This window comes from Sphaeramia orbicularis, chromosome 9, assembly GCF_902148855.1.
Source record: "Sphaeramia orbicularis chromosome 9, fSphaOr1.1, whole genome shotgun sequence".
Lineage (NCBI taxonomy): Eukaryota > Metazoa > Chordata > Actinopteri > Kurtiformes > Apogonidae > Sphaeramia > Sphaeramia orbicularis.
In genome coordinates, this window is record NC_043965.1 from 26,448,728 (window position 1) to 26,463,896 (window position 15,169).

Below are 15,169 nucleotides of genomic sequence, written 5' to 3' on the forward strand. Positions count from 1 at the left end.
CCCCCTCGTCAATGCCATTTCAATTGAAAAGCGCAGTGGTAATTAAATTCCAGCAGGGGTTAGGGGCAACTGTGCGGCGTGCTGACGGGGGGCTGCCCTGACATAAAGATGACACAATTCAAGAGGACAGAGGGGGCGCCGGGCGGAAAAGGAGGGAGGGTGACAAATGTCGTTTATTCACGTACACTGCCAGACCCGTACTACTCAATCTTCATGACATTTACAAAATAGAAAATGAAATGGATATTCAAAACTCATGAATCCCACAATGACCTTTTCCCAAATCAGGGATATTCTAAACAGATCCGCTGTCTTTATCTGCGGCATTTTGTAATGCTTAGGAGGATGAGCGATTAGGTGGAGAAGAATTTGGGAAAGCTGCTGTGTGTGCGTACGCATATGTGTCAGCACAAATGTGTGACTCACAGAAGGATGCTGGTTGTTGTTGATTCATATTACAGTGCCGCTAATCCAGAGGCTCCAGAGAGGCCACACACTCCTGCTGTCCCCTTCTCCTCATCCTCTGTTACCAAAAACAACCAGGCCAGTTCCTCATTAACAGAGAAAATTTACACAACTACTGATATATTCTAAAATAAGAATACTCAAAACATTACTTATAAATTAAATTTGCTTTATTAAATATTATTAGTTAAAAAAATCACAGAAAAATATTTAGTTTTACTATTTAAGTTGTGTTAAATGCAAGCATAAGAAAAATACATTGCAGCTTTATACAGGATGTTGTTAAATCTGTCATTCATAACAATCAAGGTAAATATTTCCATATTTTCTACATTGTTCCATATAGTGATTATCACTTGCTGCTGTCTCACCATCATCATTTGTAATTAATTAGTTATGTTCTTATTACTTTTATCTTAATTATTGTATTTTTTCATCCTACTGGACACGTTCATTCTAGTTGTTTTCCAACACTGTTACATATCACAGTCAGATGTGAGTAATTAATGGCTGACAATCATCTAATCCACTAAAATAGATTAGATAGACAATATATATTTATTCTGCCACTGCCCACCTATCAAAATAAATTACATTTTCAGACCCTCTCCCCATTTATCCTGGGTTATTAAAAGCACTCATGTAACTCTAATGCCATCTACTGGACAAAATACTCAGTACAAGTAAACACATCCTTGAATATGTTTCAACCTGAAACACTTTATGAATTGTAATCTAATGCTTTCCTTGCAGGTAAAAAAATATATATTAGCGATTAATAGAGGCATTTCAATTATTTTTGCAGTTGTTGCCTTCTGCGAAAATCTGAAGTTCATTTCAAAAAGCTCTGTACATCTCTGCTCAGCGCAAATGTCCAGTCAGTGTTATGTAGCAGTTGAGCATATCTCAGACCATGACGCAAAACTAAAAAAAATAAGCCACATAAATAGCTGCTATGTCCCCCTGTTCAGTCAAGGCCTTGGATGAGAGTCAGTACTTGTTTAAAATCTCCAGAACTTCCTCCTTTACAGACACAGGTGAGTGCTGCTGGACACCAGGACCGCCGATACTCGTTTCCCAGCAGTCAAAGCCACAGTCTCTCAAATCCTGTGCTGTGCTTTGGACAACGAAGGAGTCGGTTTCTACAAAATAAACAAGTCCTGTTAAAACGTCGGCAATTACACAAAAGAAGAGGTGTTTTCAGTTTAATGGTACAACGGTTGTAAAGGCTGCTAAAGAATGGCGCTACGGTTTGATGAACATATTGCTTGTGTGGCTTTACATCCACGCTAATGTTACTACACATCTGGCTCACAAGTTAAACACAAAGACTCTGAAATCTGAAGAAAGGTCCAACCAGATCTATTTGAAAATCACTGTAATTCAACAGATGGAAATTCTTGCTAATAAAACACATAAAAGAGCTTGTGGAAATCTATTTAGAGGATTTTAAACTTATTAAAATTCAGTGTGTTACAGGCTGCAGGCATAAACAAAACCTGAACTTGCAGGTTCTTTGCTCGTTGTTTGTTTTGTCAAAGAGATAATACAGTTTTCCCACAACCAGTTCTACAGTAGTCCCTGCACACCAAAGGACCTTTTTGTGCAGCTTCTCATCATATCCTGCCACTCAAAATGTTTCAAACATGGAGGGTTTGAGAGAAACAGGGCATTTGTTGTCTGACATTTCATCAAACTGCCTTCGTCTTATTTGATTCATTATCAGATGAATCCATGTGTTCATCCAGTATAGCTTCATCAGATAGGACATTTTCCATACATGCTTGAACCAAAAGGTAACTAATACAATTAACCACATCAGCTACATTCATTTTCTTTATGCAAACATTTAATGCACAACATCATTACATAGAGTTTAAAGTGGAAGTACCTGGTCTCAGAAGTGTGATCCCACAGCCCCCTCCTCCAGCACCTGTTAACTTGCTGTGGAGCCCTCTGGCCAGCGTAACCCTGCAGAGTGTGTCCAGGGCAGGATGTCCCACTCCCATTACATTCAGGTGGTGCTGGTTGATGTCAATGAGCTCCTGTAAGTCATTCCATACACCTGTAATTCATACCTGTTGCACTTGGTAGCCAAAACCTTATTTGGATCTAATGACAGTTTACAGCCATTTGGAATATTTCAGCATCTTATTTGCATTTCATCATGTCACATTACTGACTTTTTCAACCTTTCCTTATCCTCTGAATTGTGAGAAAAATCAGCAATTAAAATTAAGTTTCATTAAAACTGAAATGTGAAACAAAATCAAACAAAGGTTTTGTGTTGTTAGTTTTATAAACCAAATCACTATTAAAAATATTCAAAATTAAATTCAATTAAATATTGAACATTAAGTGTTGAAATGTTACTAAACTCTCTATAGGTGGACGAAAACAATTGTGTCACAATCTTATACTACAATAATTATCACTATCATAATACATAATTTTTCTTTTGGGTTTATTCAACTATACTATCATCTAAGGCACTTACAAATGTTATCATGAATGTTCTACCTCCAGATGTTCTGACAAAAGAATCCAATTTTTATGATGAAAACATTTTTAGCCATATCACCCAGCCCTTTGGACTTTTCAAAGTGTTACAAAAAACAGGAATTCGTTCAAAGAGTATAAGTCATTTCTAGCAAGGTAACAGGGTTTATAATGCTAGGTTTTACAATACATAGTGCTTTACACAATCTATTAATATTATGTACCTCTAGAATATTGTAGTGTTCTCCAGTGATGGGCTCACAGGTCATTTCAGAGAGGACTCTCTCACAGGTGCAGGAAATGGCATCAACTGAGTCAAGAACAGGAATCATGATCGTGGGAAACTACATCACCAGTAAACAGAAACAAAAGGAAATCAATTCAATCACAGCTCCTTCACAAACTCTATGAAGATTAAAAATGAAACAATGCATTTATGTACATATGTGTTAAAGAAAAACAGTTTGATGATGGATAAGGTGTACACAAATATGGATTAATAAATGGCACGTTTGACTTTGGTTTAGCTCGAGACTGATCACAACATTGCCACAACACCATCCAGGCCTATCTATGTCTGAGACAGAAATCTGCACACCTGCTGGTGTCACCAAGGCAACAGCACACAGGGGTGCTGCCTAAGAGTTTAATTTCAATATTTTATGAAAGCACTCAACGCCAGGCTCTGGAGTATCTGCCATGCAAAAGCACCGCCTATTATATTAATTACAGTGTCGGCAAGTAACACACGGGGGAGGAAGAAACCATTTAGTACCTTGTTAATTTTGTCCTTCACCCTGGCAACAAGTACCTTGGTGCTACGTGGTACTTTGGTGTTAGTGAGGAGGATTCTTAATAATGGCACCCTAAAGGAAAGCAGATAGAAGTCAATAAAAAGGAGATTGTACAGTCCTATTATTAATCTTTATTAATCTTTTTTTATGTGTCTATTTTTAAATGAAAGCAAAATTAAGTGTCGGTACCTGCTCAGTGGTATTATTTTCCCAGCCAAAAATCTCAGCATGCCACCTATATAACAGGAAATTGATAATCATTAAAATGATAATTATCCAATGATTATCAGCAGTGGTGGGAGATCACCTCTAGTGTTAAATGTGTTGTGTTTCTAAGGAGAGAACAGGAAAAATAACATTCTCATATTAACATATCTAAGTTTATTTTAGGCCTCACCCCATGTTCCAACAGCATTGTCGACTCCTGAAGGATTACCGTGGATGATCATCTCCCCTTGAAAAGCCCAACTGTTGATCAGCTCCAGGTCCTCCTGACACCACCTAGTATTACAAATCAAGTGCAAACTTTTACAACAGCCTTGTCTAAACTGCTAGATGCTTACCAAAACTACTTCTCTATAACCAAACTACAAAAGACAGTTAAGAAGAAACACTGAGTTGCATAATAAATTTCTGATGACTGAACTATAGTCAACCAGACTTATTAAATAAAAAGATCTGCAGTAACATCAATATTCCATGATAATGTACAGTGTCAAAACATTAATAATTTATTTTGTGTGTAAAAACACAAGCTTTAATTATTTTTTAATTAATCTTAAGTGTCAGTTTAGTGTAGAACTCCAAAACAGTCATACTTGCAATTATTTCAAGGTAGCAAAAATTCAGGATTTCGATTTAATGGCGTTAAAAAAATAAGTGCAAGCATGCTTATTCTCTGACTTTAAAACAAACACTGTGGACTAAAATAACTGCATCAGCACCTTGCAATGAGTTAGTCGACATATTATGACAAGCTTTTAGATGAGCTGCCGTGCCAGCAGCTCTGTGAGGTTATACCTAAGGAAGGATAATGCTAATTTGTGTTTGTTAAGTGCTAAAGTCAGCACATGAAGTAAATTCAGATATGTGACTTAATCTACTTTTTATTTCTTTGTCATTTGTACATTTAATCAAACCCCAATTCTTCTGTTCTTTAAAAGATGGAGCCATACACAAATTGCATAAAGAGCTGCTGATGGCCAGCACCTTCCTGTGTTATGCTATTACCTTGTTTCGATTATTACCTGGCAGTGTGATCCCACTCTTTGAGAGGCGCTGGAATGGCTCCACTGGCACAGAGTAGAGCAGCAGATAAACACACAGAGTAGGCAGCACTGGATCCAAGTCCTGCTCCCGTCGGCAACTCAGACCACACAGACACTGTCATGCTGGGCAGTTCACTAAGAGTATACAGGGTGGGGAAGCAAAATTTACAATATTTTGAGGCAGGGATTGAAAGACAGTGTATGACCAATTAGTTTATTGAAAGTCATGAGAATTTATCTGCCACAAGAAAATTTACATAATAGAAAATGTTTTTATTCTGTGTCCTCCTTCTTTCTCAATAACTGCCTTCACACGCTTCCTGAAACTTGCGCAAGTGTTCCTCAAATATTTGGGTGACAACTTCTCCCATTCTTCTTTAATAGTATCTTCCAGACTTTCTCGTAATAGTTTTGCTCATAGTCATTCTCTTCTTTACATTATAAACAGTCTTTATGGACACTCCAACTATTTTTGAAATCTCCTTTGGTGTGACGAGTGCATTCAGCAAATCACACACTCTTTGACATTTGCTTTCCTGATTACTCATATGGGCAAAAGTTTCTGAAAAGGTATGGATAATAGTGTTAGGTATGATTATGACATCAATCTATGTTTGGTTTCAAAACAATTGACGTAGTGCCTGCTGAGAAAAAACAACTAAATGTTCATTGTAAATTTTGCTTCCCCACCCTGTATACCATAAACAATGAGCTTCACTTATGATGTACACACATTTAGATTATTTGTAGATTTTTTTTTCCAACAGATAATAAATACCATAAAACTATTTACAACCAAAGTCATAATGGTTTGTTGCAGCAAACAAAATTAACAAAAGCCAACACTTTATTTGAGCTCTTAAGGTTAAAATTAAAAATACCTAGACATCCAATGAAAAAGTAATTAGTTTGACAAATCACAGCTCCTAGTCCATTATTGGTCTGGTGGGCTTCCTTGTCAGCACTTCCACTCTTGCAAAAAGTGCATAATGTATAGTAATGTATATACTGAATGCTACAGAGCCGTGCTTGACACTGCTGTCAATGTCTGTCAGTGAAGCTGCTTTTGGGCAGACAGGAGAATACTCTAAACTAATTGTCCAGCTCTTCTCTCAAGGGAAAAGCACATCCAGACTTGTTAAAGGCTGCAGTGTGGCCCAGTGCCAGACTCTCATTAGTAGCCATGCTGTCAGAACCCATCACCTTTCTCAGACACGCCAGCCCCATGTCAGCGCCGATTAAACCTCTGACAACTCACAACTCTAATGTTCCTGAGCATCTTCCCTGTTCACAACTGCAGCAGTTGCTAAAACTAACATCCTGCCTTTCTGTCTCTCTCACTTTATCTTCATTTCAAAGTGGAATGTGTTTGTGTTTTACATGCAGTAAAATGACCAGTTCCCTCCACAGCACATCAACCAGATGTACATTTCTCAAAAATATAAATGATATAACCAAAAGGAATAGAGGTATTTTATGGCTAAACCTGGATAAACATGTGACTATTTGACAGCCATAAGTCAGATGCTCCATAGGCATAAATCTTGAGAGGCAAATAAACCGAGCAGCTTATAAACTTGTGGCTCATTTGTGAAACTGATTATGTAAACATGAATAAGCTACTTTACATTTTATTACTTATATCATATTTATTTTCTAAACACTAAAAAAGATTTCATTAATTAGTCACTCAATCAAATAAAATTTGTCAGTATGTTTTAATCTTAATAATTCCTTTACCAGCCTTCTTGTGCTCAAAAAACCAGCCAACTAAGACAGCAAACCATAAGAATCCTGAAAAGGATTTGACAAATGCTCCCTATAAGCAACTTGCGTGTGCACATATCTGTCATATATTCAGTTGTTTTTGAAAAACCTTTATCATTTGGTCTATGTTTTATCAGCCAGTTATCTAAATGTGAAAACTAAAATTTTGAAAAAAATGACAGTAGCTTCTCACCCAGATCCAAATATGGACATATAGATGTAGAGGAAGGATAATGTGGCCATGTTGCGAGTATCCAAGTTTCCATTTGTTACACCAACAAATTCACGTAGTCTCCTAACAAGTTCAGCATCCAGAAGTTTCCCCTCCTCCCTCCTGCCTGATAAAAAAAATACATCAACAGTCAAATCTCCGACAGAAAGTAATAGTTGAAATGAAAAGACAGTAAATGTCTCAAGTGTAACTGCACTAACCAGAAATAGCACAAAATGTAATAATTTGCATTCACAATATTTGTCATCATCAAGTTTAACCTAGTTAAAGTTCCTCTCCAAAAACAACGCAAGATTGCTTTTATTCAATTACAGTTGAATTTTGATAGAGAGCAACATTGCTGAAACTTAATTAATAGGACGTAAACAGACAGCATCCTGAGGATGATATTTCAAACTGTTTTCTTAAATGTTGGAAAAGCTTCTAATAACTAAAACTTTCTTGTTAAAATTATTTTCAGGACCCAAAATGGATCACAGAGCAATCTTGGTTGGGTGATCAATTGTCAGAGTAGAATCATAACTATAATATAATATAAAGAATGTGAAATAATTTTTAGAATTAATAAAGAAGAAGTGTGTGTCCTCTGGAGGAGTTCCCAAAAGTAGACAACATGTGAAAAGCCTCAGTTGTAAAGATGTGACAAAAACTATGTAAATGGCATAACAAGACATAACAAGAGGACAACAACGTAAGAGACATATCAGGACAAAATATAAATAAAATGAAAAGTTAACAAGTTGGCAAAAAAACAAACAAACAAATGACACAAACACATGCATTTAATTCAATATTATTTTAGTGATGGAGGGCAGTAAAGAAGTAGACATCACAATTCATGGCATGTGTTTGTAAATCTGGACCCCACAAAGTACTTTTTTCCTACAATAGAGGTATTAAAGATCACTGTCTTGTGCGCCGAGTCTTACCACCAGAGTCAGAAATGAGCCGTTTCAGTTCATTTGAGTCCCAGCAGAGGAATGTGTCGATATTTGGAAGGTTGATGCTAACTTTACCATTAGTAGTGGCTTTCAGCTGTAAATATGATCTGAGGTTTAAACTGACAGCAAGAGCAACCTGTAAATGAGGAAAAACAGACAATATTAAGACACACTTTTTTCAGATTTGAGGCCATACTCTCAAAATAAAAGATGCTATAAGATCGTTATAACCAGTCGGTCCTTTGTTGATGCATGGCATTGTTTTGTAATTATTTAATATGCATCTCCAACTTTGCAAGCAGTCACTGGCCTCTGTAGCTCACCTCAGAATAAAAGCAGTAATTTGTAATGTGTGACAGATACCTTATCTAAGACCTACGATCTATGAGATTTTTAGGAAACTAGCCATGCATCCTCTTTTCATGTCACTGACATGTCCAGCTTCATCATAAATGTTAGAAATCAGCTTTCCCCCAGTCATTCTACTTAAGTCTTCAGTTACCTTTCCGTGCACGACTGCATGCTCTCCGTGGAGTATGGCCTTTCCAGGAGCAGATACGATGCAATCCCTCACTTGCATTTCCGCACAGTAAAAAACGTGTCAAAGTAGAACTGACCAGTGACTGGATCCAGTGATACAACAGTGTTATTATTAGCTATATCAGCAACTTTAAGCTAACACTAATCCCCTGAATCAGTAACGGACAGTCCACAGCTATGCTCCACTGCTGTGGGCTTCTCAGAACGGCTTGATGAGTATTTAAGGATCACAACAACCAGTAAGTGACTAAATAAACCAAACCTCTGCGGTCAGTCTCTTTTCAACACGGCGTGATCAAACCATGTTATTAACACAGATGACACTTAGCAGGAGGGACGGACCAGGGATAGGTTTGGCCTTCAGTATCCAATCAGCGCAGTAGCTCGGTGCACAGATAATCATTTGACCAATTGGCGTCCAGTACTCTCCCACCACACAATGAGTTGACCAATCGTGCCACAAAAAGAAACGCCCACAAACTACGGTCACTGCCGAGGGACTAAAATGATATTTTACTACCGTTCACCTTCAACTGCTAGCTTGTAGCTTTAACATGGCTTCGTTTATGATGAAACCTGCTCACCTGCGCTGTGTTATGGGGATAAGGAGGATAGTTTGCGAACATCGGACTTGGGGATCGTTCATATCAGAGAGAAGGTACTTGTACATACCTGTTCTGCTTCAGTGCAACCTGTGTGAAGTCATGAGTCTCTCCTGTCATTTGTTATGATGCAGATGTGTGGCTAATTGCTACCAAGTTAAGTAGTAAATATAAAAACAAAACCCATCTAAGTCCAAAATATACCAGGAACAACTATTAAAACTGTAGCTTTAAAACCAGTATTTTCTTTTTGTTTCCTCAACAGTTATGTCACTGAAAAGGATAACAAAATACCTAAAATATACACCAAAACTGGGGACAAAGGTTCTTTTTTAATATTTCTTATCAATAAATCATCTTCCAAAACAGTTTGATGCGAACAAAGAATGACATATTTTATTCTGTTGTCTCTAAAGGTTTCTCAAGCACATTTACGGGAGAAAGGAGACCAAAGGAAGATCATATATTTGAAGCATTAGGAAATACAGATGAATTGTCATCAGCTATAGGGTAATGTATATTGATCAAAGGGCACAAGTCATTTAGGAAATTGTTCTGATATATACCAAATCTCAATGGAAAACTGTATTACAGCTTGGCCAGAGAATTTTGCCTCGAGAAAGGTCACACGTTCATTTATCAGCTCGACAAGGTTTGATCTTTATTTCACATTTATTTACTTTATTAATGCCTGACATTTTTCAGAGTGGATATCTGTCAGTATTGTCCTGGTTTGATTACAGATACAATGTGTTTTACAAGATGTGGGCTCCAACATTGCCACACCTCAATCATCTGCAAGAGAAAGTCATACAAGTATGTACAGCTAGTGTGTCCAGTGTGGAGCAATATGTTTTGTGTTGATAAATTTCTGGGGTTTTTTGTTTGTTTTTTGTAGAAAGAACAAAATTTAGCAATCAGCCAATTGCAGACCTGGAGAGCTGGATTGATAAATTTACAGAGGAACTTCCTCCACTGACCAACTTCATTTTACCTGTAAGACAACTTATGCATCAATATGAAGTCATTTTTAAATGTTCTATCTATGGTTAACATTTGTGCATTATGTGTCACAGTCTGGAGGGAAGAGCAGTGCAGCTTTGCACGTGGCTCGGACAATCTGTCGGAGAGCAGAACGCAGGTCAGTGATAACTTGTTTTTGATTTTAGTCTTTATTCGGAATCACTTAAAACTTCCCATTTACATTATTTACTCACAGTTGGTTCTGACATTTAATATTCTTATTGCAGTGTTGCTCCAATTGTGCGCTCAGGGGAGGCAGATCCAGATGTTGCTAAGTTTTTGAACAGGTTAGTCAAGAGCTCTGTATGAGAATATGTCTCCTTCACAATACATGTGCTTATGTCCTAATAATATTTTCATTCAGGTTGAGTGACTACCTGTTCACTGTAGCCAGATATGCAGCCATGAAAGAAGGTAATGAGGAGACAATCTACAGGAGACCCGAATGACCAGATTTCCAAGTGAGGATTAAAACAAAGACCTCTTCGCTTTTTATATGCTTGGGGTATTTAATAAATAATGATAAGGTCCAGTGTTGTTTTTGTTGGCATAACATAACAATACATTGCAAAGACAATTTCGGTTTTTCAGTTACTGCATACACATTCAAAAAACTGGTATATTGTAATTTAATTTTCTGCTGAGGTATTGTTCAAATTTGTATTAAATCCTGATGATCAACATTTTTATTCCATAATTTTGTATAATATTCAGTCCATTGTTAGATGAGGTTGTATGACTCAGATTTTTGTTATGTTCTTTTAATAAAGAAACAATATGATTGCATGTCTGGACAATTCAGGACACTGTGGGCAGGGTGGGGGGCTTGATTTTCATCCAACATGGCTCTGTCATCACCCTCCCACACAGTCACAGGATCTGGCACCAGCCCTGGCTCCTCTGGGACAGAGTACTGGCCCATGTCATTAGAGACAGATTGCGTTCTTCATAGGGTGGATAACGCAAGTATGTGACACACTCCAAATGTGTGCTTCTTAGAAGGCATGACTTCTTGTGAGAGAAGGTATCAAAGCTGTAGCGCCCGTGGTACGAGCCTATTCCACTGGCTCTTGTCCAAAAAACATTTGTGTAAAGTTGGCGTAGTGTATGAGAGATTATTCCATATATGCACAGTATACATCTACAGTATACATATGTTTTGCTTATTTGGTGCCCCTAACTTACCAACTCCTCCAAAAGGCAGAGCCACCATCAGACTCTGCAGGATACTGTCATTGGAACAAAAGCTTCCACTAGAGGTCTCACACATTAGTCTGGAGATGACCTGCATTGTTAAAAAGATAAACAGAATAATGTGATGATTGTTTAATCGGTATAGTATGAAAACATTGTCTGAAGTTCAGAGTTTCTGCTGCATACCTTGCTGTTGCTGGAATATGCATACACGCACAGGGGTTTCTCATGTCTGTTAATGAAGGCTATTGCCTCGTCCACATTGTCAACAGTGAGAACAGGAAGAACTGGGCCAAAAACATCCTGTTGCATGATAGAGTCTGACTCTGCCACCTCTGTCAGAATTGTTGGGGCTGCAGACAGAAGACACTTTTTGTTTTTTGATAGGTTGATATTCACACATCCATCTCTTTCTGATGCAGGTGTGCTGGATGGTATCACTTTAATCTCTAAAACATTAGATCCTAGAGATATTACATGGCAATTTATTGGTTAGACTAGGGTTTACATTATAATGTTTTTGTTTTTTGCCAATTCTTTCATAAATATGTGGAACATGAAGGTTACGATTATTGAAAGGACAATAATTATCCACACCTGCATGGATAAGATGGATGGATCATTAGTTAAAGGATAAATTATAGTAAGCAATTGTTTTACATACTAAAAGCCATAAAGACTGAAACATCATTATGACAAAAATAAATAAATAAATTTAAACTGAGCAAGAGAAATAGTTGAATTTTCAAAAAATACACAGAGAGGATCCTTACCAATATATTTCTCTCCTTCTATCACCTGCCCACCCACTGCCACTTTTCCAGATCTCCACAAAATGTCTTTTGTTTTGTTGAAAATCTCCAAATTAACCATGCGACCAAAACTCCGAGACTCTCTTGGATCAGAACCATAGAACTGCATAAGGCAACACTTCAGGGCCTGGACGAACCGAGCTTTGAGCTCTGTGTGACACAGGATGTAGTCAGGAGCCACCAAGCTTTGTCCTGCGTTGTGAAAACGGGCCCAGGCAATGCGCTGTGTGGTGGTGGAAATGTCACAATGTTGGTCCACGTAACAGGGGTTCTTGCCACCCAAGACTAGAGTGACAGGTGTAAGTGTGCGAGCTGCAACCTGAGCGATTTTGTTTCCATCCTCCCTGTTTCCTGGAGATTGTCAAACATCCACAGCACATTATGATTAAAAAATGCATAATCACAAAAATTATCTTGAGGTTAATTGTTCTACCTGTAAAGAAGACATGATCAAATTTTAGTTCCACAACCTCAGGCAAGTCATTTGTGCTGGCAAGTATCACATGGAAACATTCCTTGAGGAAAACAAGAAGCATAAATCAGATTAGGCTCTTTATAGATCCTTTTGTCTTCTTGACTGAAAGGTGGGTGTTCCTATTCTGAAATTTAATCATATTTAGCCTTAAGTCTAATTTATATATAGACTGCTGATGTGAGTCTATGTGAGCATCATTTAAATAGCCCAGACAAAAAAGTACAGTAACCACTTAAGTAGATTTAATATGAGTCATAATGAGTCATTAAGCTGCTTTGCTGGAGGGATAGAGTGGTTATGGTCCTACTGGAGTAACCACAAATGAGGTTGTGCCCTTTATCTCAACATATTATCCATGATGAAGGCAATCAAAGTGTCCACCAGGAATTTATACCACTCACTATTTGTGTAAATGCAAGATACAAAAGCTCTACATTAAACTCCTCCTGCTGTTGCTCCAGCTGTGTAAGTGCTTACATTGTCCAGGTAGGAAGGTGTGAGACGATGGAGAAGTTCTGCTGTGTGAGTGGTGTACTCAGACGGGCTGATGATTGCACAGTTTCCTACACAAATTTAAAAAAAAAAAATCATACTAACTTTCCAGTCCTCTGAAAATGTTTAACAAACTGATAAAAGAAAAAAAGAGAGATCTTGTTGCACCTGCTGCAATGGCCCCCACCAGCGGCACCAGACACATTTGGACAGGACTACACCAGGTCCCCATGATGAACACTACCCCCAGCGGCTCACTGATCACCAGACACTCATCCAGGGAGGTGGACTACTCACAGACATGCTCGAAATTAGTTACAATCTAAAAACTAAATAGACATAACTTTTGGCTGACCATATCAGTAAACTCCATGTAAAACACACCCCACTATAATCTCACAAAAAGTCCAAGGCAACTTAGGTTTTAATCTGATTTAGGGGTTCAGTACAAAACATTTCTTTGTTTCGGGAAAAAATAATGTTCTCTCCAAAAGGTTGTGTAAATCTTAAGCAATACTGGCATTAAGAAGATACTTTTGAGAGAAGGGGCTTTAGAAATAATAGTCTCACCAGATTCCTTTCGACGTGTTGTGGCTGCATCCACTTTTTCAGGTTGTTGATGGCATACAGGGCCTCATTCTTGACAAGGATCAGTTCTGACACAACTGTCTCAAACCGTGGCTGGTCAAGAAAAGAAAAAAGTGCAAAGGAATCTCTACCATTTTCTTGTTCTATGTAAAGGCATATCATACAGTTATATTAAAGTAACAGTAAAATTCATACCCAGTCGGTGACTTCCTCACCTTATGCAGGTCCCTTCCAAGAGCATCCACGAAATCACACTCATGTTCCTCCAGCATCCGCACCAGAGCATCCAGTTGAGCCAGCCTGAAGCTTTCCTTGATTGTGCGTCCAGCTTTAAAGGCAACTCTAGCCCTTCTTAGTAGATCCACACACTCCAGTGGGTAAGTCTTCATGCACGGCTCCCCCAGCCTGGTCCTGGAACAAGACACCCACAGCTTTAGTCCCCCCAAGGCCATCAAAACACTCAGACCATAACTTTTAATGTTACCTTCTGCATGTTAAGCGGCCGTTCCTCTGACAAGCATTGCACGCCTTAACTTTTAAACTCATGTTTGTTGTGGGAAAGTTTGCTTCTGTACTGGCCTTTCTGAATGGAGGTACTGTGCTGTTTAAGCCCATACAGCAGGTCAGTAAAAGCCCCATTGGCAGGAAGCATAATGAAAATCCCAATAACTCCAGCCAATCAGGTGATGCACTTAAACTAAACATTCAAAGCAGTTTAACATTAACCCATCACTCCAACATAAATCTTGATAGAGAGCCTTACAGAAACAGATAATTAAAAACTTGTCACCCTCATAAAAGAACAGATAAGTTATAATAAAGTTGTCTGATTTTCATTAACACTGTATGAGAATGACTTAAAATGACCTTACATGAACTTTAGGCATGTGTTCACATGCTTTTAATAGATTTTATAGATTTTATATCATTTTCATTAATAATCTGAGTCTCTTTTGTCTATCCATCCCGTATTAAATCAGAATAAACCTGAGTTTTACACTGAACCTAAAGCTGAAATAGTACAGTGAATAACATGACATTTACCTGCGCAGCGCTCTGAACCATCTGGATGGAGAAGGGCTCGGTGGATTGCTCATGGTTCTGCAGGTTCAGTTCAGGTGGCTTCAAGTAAACCGCTCATATATTTCCTCTCAAGAAGAGTCGTACAATGTGGAAAGTAAGCACTGAACGTGGCTCAGACGTGGCATTTGCACCATAATCCGCCTGTTATTCAGGAGCATTGAGACATTTTCCACTGCACAGCCTCCTGGTCTGGTGGAGGACAGAGTCTGCAAGACTAGACTCCACAGTTGTGTTTCAGGCTCTGCAGGTGTTTGTGGTGAACCAATTAATAAATCAGCCTGGGCTTCAAGAGGAAAAAATACTCATGTTTTAAATGATGAAGTAGATTATTTATATAATACTGCACATGGTTTAACATTACAGGAAAAAGTATCTTACACATAGACAAAGCTTA

General features: G+C 38.1%; 3 protein-coding genes across 4 annotated transcripts; 1 reads left to right on the plus strand and 2 right to left on the minus strand.

The window, feature by feature from the left end:
- Positions 1 to 617: 617 nt before the first annotated feature.
- Positions 618 to 8,849, minus strand: mvk (mevalonate kinase). Its single transcript, XM_030143840.1, has 10 exons — positions 8,469 to 8,849; positions 7,955 to 8,102; positions 6,987 to 7,131; positions 5,006 to 5,161; positions 4,156 to 4,259; positions 3,948 to 3,993; positions 3,740 to 3,830; positions 3,189 to 3,308; positions 2,357 to 2,510; positions 618 to 1,607 (listed from the first exon to the last, which is right to left on the minus strand). The coding sequence occupies exons 1-10, from the start codon at positions 8,544 to 8,546 to the stop codon at positions 1,456 to 1,458; spliced, it is 1,194 nt and encodes a 397-aa protein (XP_029999700.1). The 5' UTR covers positions 8,547 to 8,849; the 3' UTR covers positions 618 to 1,455.
- Positions 8,850 to 8,992: 143 nt separating this feature from the next.
- mmab (metabolism of cobalamin associated B) lies at positions 8,993 to 10,814 on the plus strand. Its single transcript, XM_030143842.1, has 9 exons — positions 8,993 to 9,164; positions 9,374 to 9,432; positions 9,525 to 9,618; positions 9,703 to 9,760; positions 9,852 to 9,924; positions 10,007 to 10,104; positions 10,185 to 10,249; positions 10,359 to 10,418; positions 10,496 to 10,814. The coding sequence occupies exons 1-9, from the start codon at positions 9,061 to 9,063 to the stop codon at positions 10,578 to 10,580; spliced, it is 696 nt and encodes a 231-aa protein (XP_029999702.1). The 5' UTR covers positions 8,993 to 9,060; the 3' UTR covers positions 10,581 to 10,814.
- Positions 9,422 to 14,998, minus strand: aldh3b4 (aldehyde dehydrogenase 3 family, member B4). 2 transcript variants are annotated; one of them, XM_030143839.1, is made up of 10 exons: positions 14,737 to 14,998; positions 13,908 to 14,103; positions 13,675 to 13,785; positions 13,273 to 13,393; positions 13,090 to 13,175; positions 12,571 to 12,652; positions 12,099 to 12,488; positions 11,512 to 11,678; positions 11,317 to 11,416; positions 9,422 to 11,201 (listed from the first exon to the last, which is right to left on the minus strand). In XM_030143839.1, the coding sequence occupies exons 1-10, from the start codon at positions 14,787 to 14,789 to the stop codon at positions 11,002 to 11,004; spliced, it is 1,506 nt and encodes a 501-aa protein (XP_029999699.1). In that variant the 5' UTR covers positions 14,790 to 14,998; the 3' UTR covers positions 9,422 to 11,001. The 2 variants fall into 2 exon arrangements, with proteins under 2 accessions (XP_029999699.1, XP_029999698.1); XM_030143838.1 differs by lacking the exon at positions 14,737 to 14,998 and adding an exon at positions 14,177 to 14,307.
- Between the last annotated feature and the right edge of the window lie 171 nt (positions 14,999 to 15,169).

Coding starts and splice junctions, on each gene's coding strand:
- mvk (XM_030143840.1), bottom strand. CDS start 8,546: ATGCAAGTGAGGGATTGCATCGTATCTGCTCCTGGAAAGGCCATACTC. Junction 5,162..6,986: donor ATGTCCATATTTGGATCTGG/GTGAGAAGCTAC, acceptor GTATACTCTTAG/TGAACTGCCCAGCATGACAG. Junction 4,260..5,005: donor GAGTGGGATCACACTGCCAG/GTAATAATCGAA, acceptor TTGTAATACTAG/GTGGTGTCAGGAGGACCTGG.
- mmab (XM_030143842.1), top strand. CDS start 9,061: ATGGCTTCGTTTATGATGAAACCTGCTCACCTGCGCTGTGTTATGGGG. Junction 9,925..10,006: donor TGCAAGAGAAAGTCATACAA/GTATGTACAGCT, acceptor TGTTTTTTGTAG/AAAGAACAAAATTTAGCAAT. Junction 10,250..10,358: donor TGTCGGAGAGCAGAACGCAG/GTCAGTGATAAC, acceptor TTCTTATTGCAG/TGTTGCTCCAATTGTGCGCT.
- aldh3b4 (XM_030143838.1), bottom strand. CDS start 14,307: ATGGGCTTAAACAGCACAGTACCTCCATTCAGAAAGGCCAGTACAGAA. Junction 14,104..14,176: donor GGCCGCTTAACATGCAGAAG/GTAACATTAAAA, acceptor GTCTTGTTCCAG/GACCAGGCTGGGGGAGCCGT. Junction 13,176..13,272: donor GGTGGGGGCCATTGCAGCAG/GTGCAACAAGAT, acceptor AAATTTGTGTAG/GAAACTGTGCAATCATCAGC.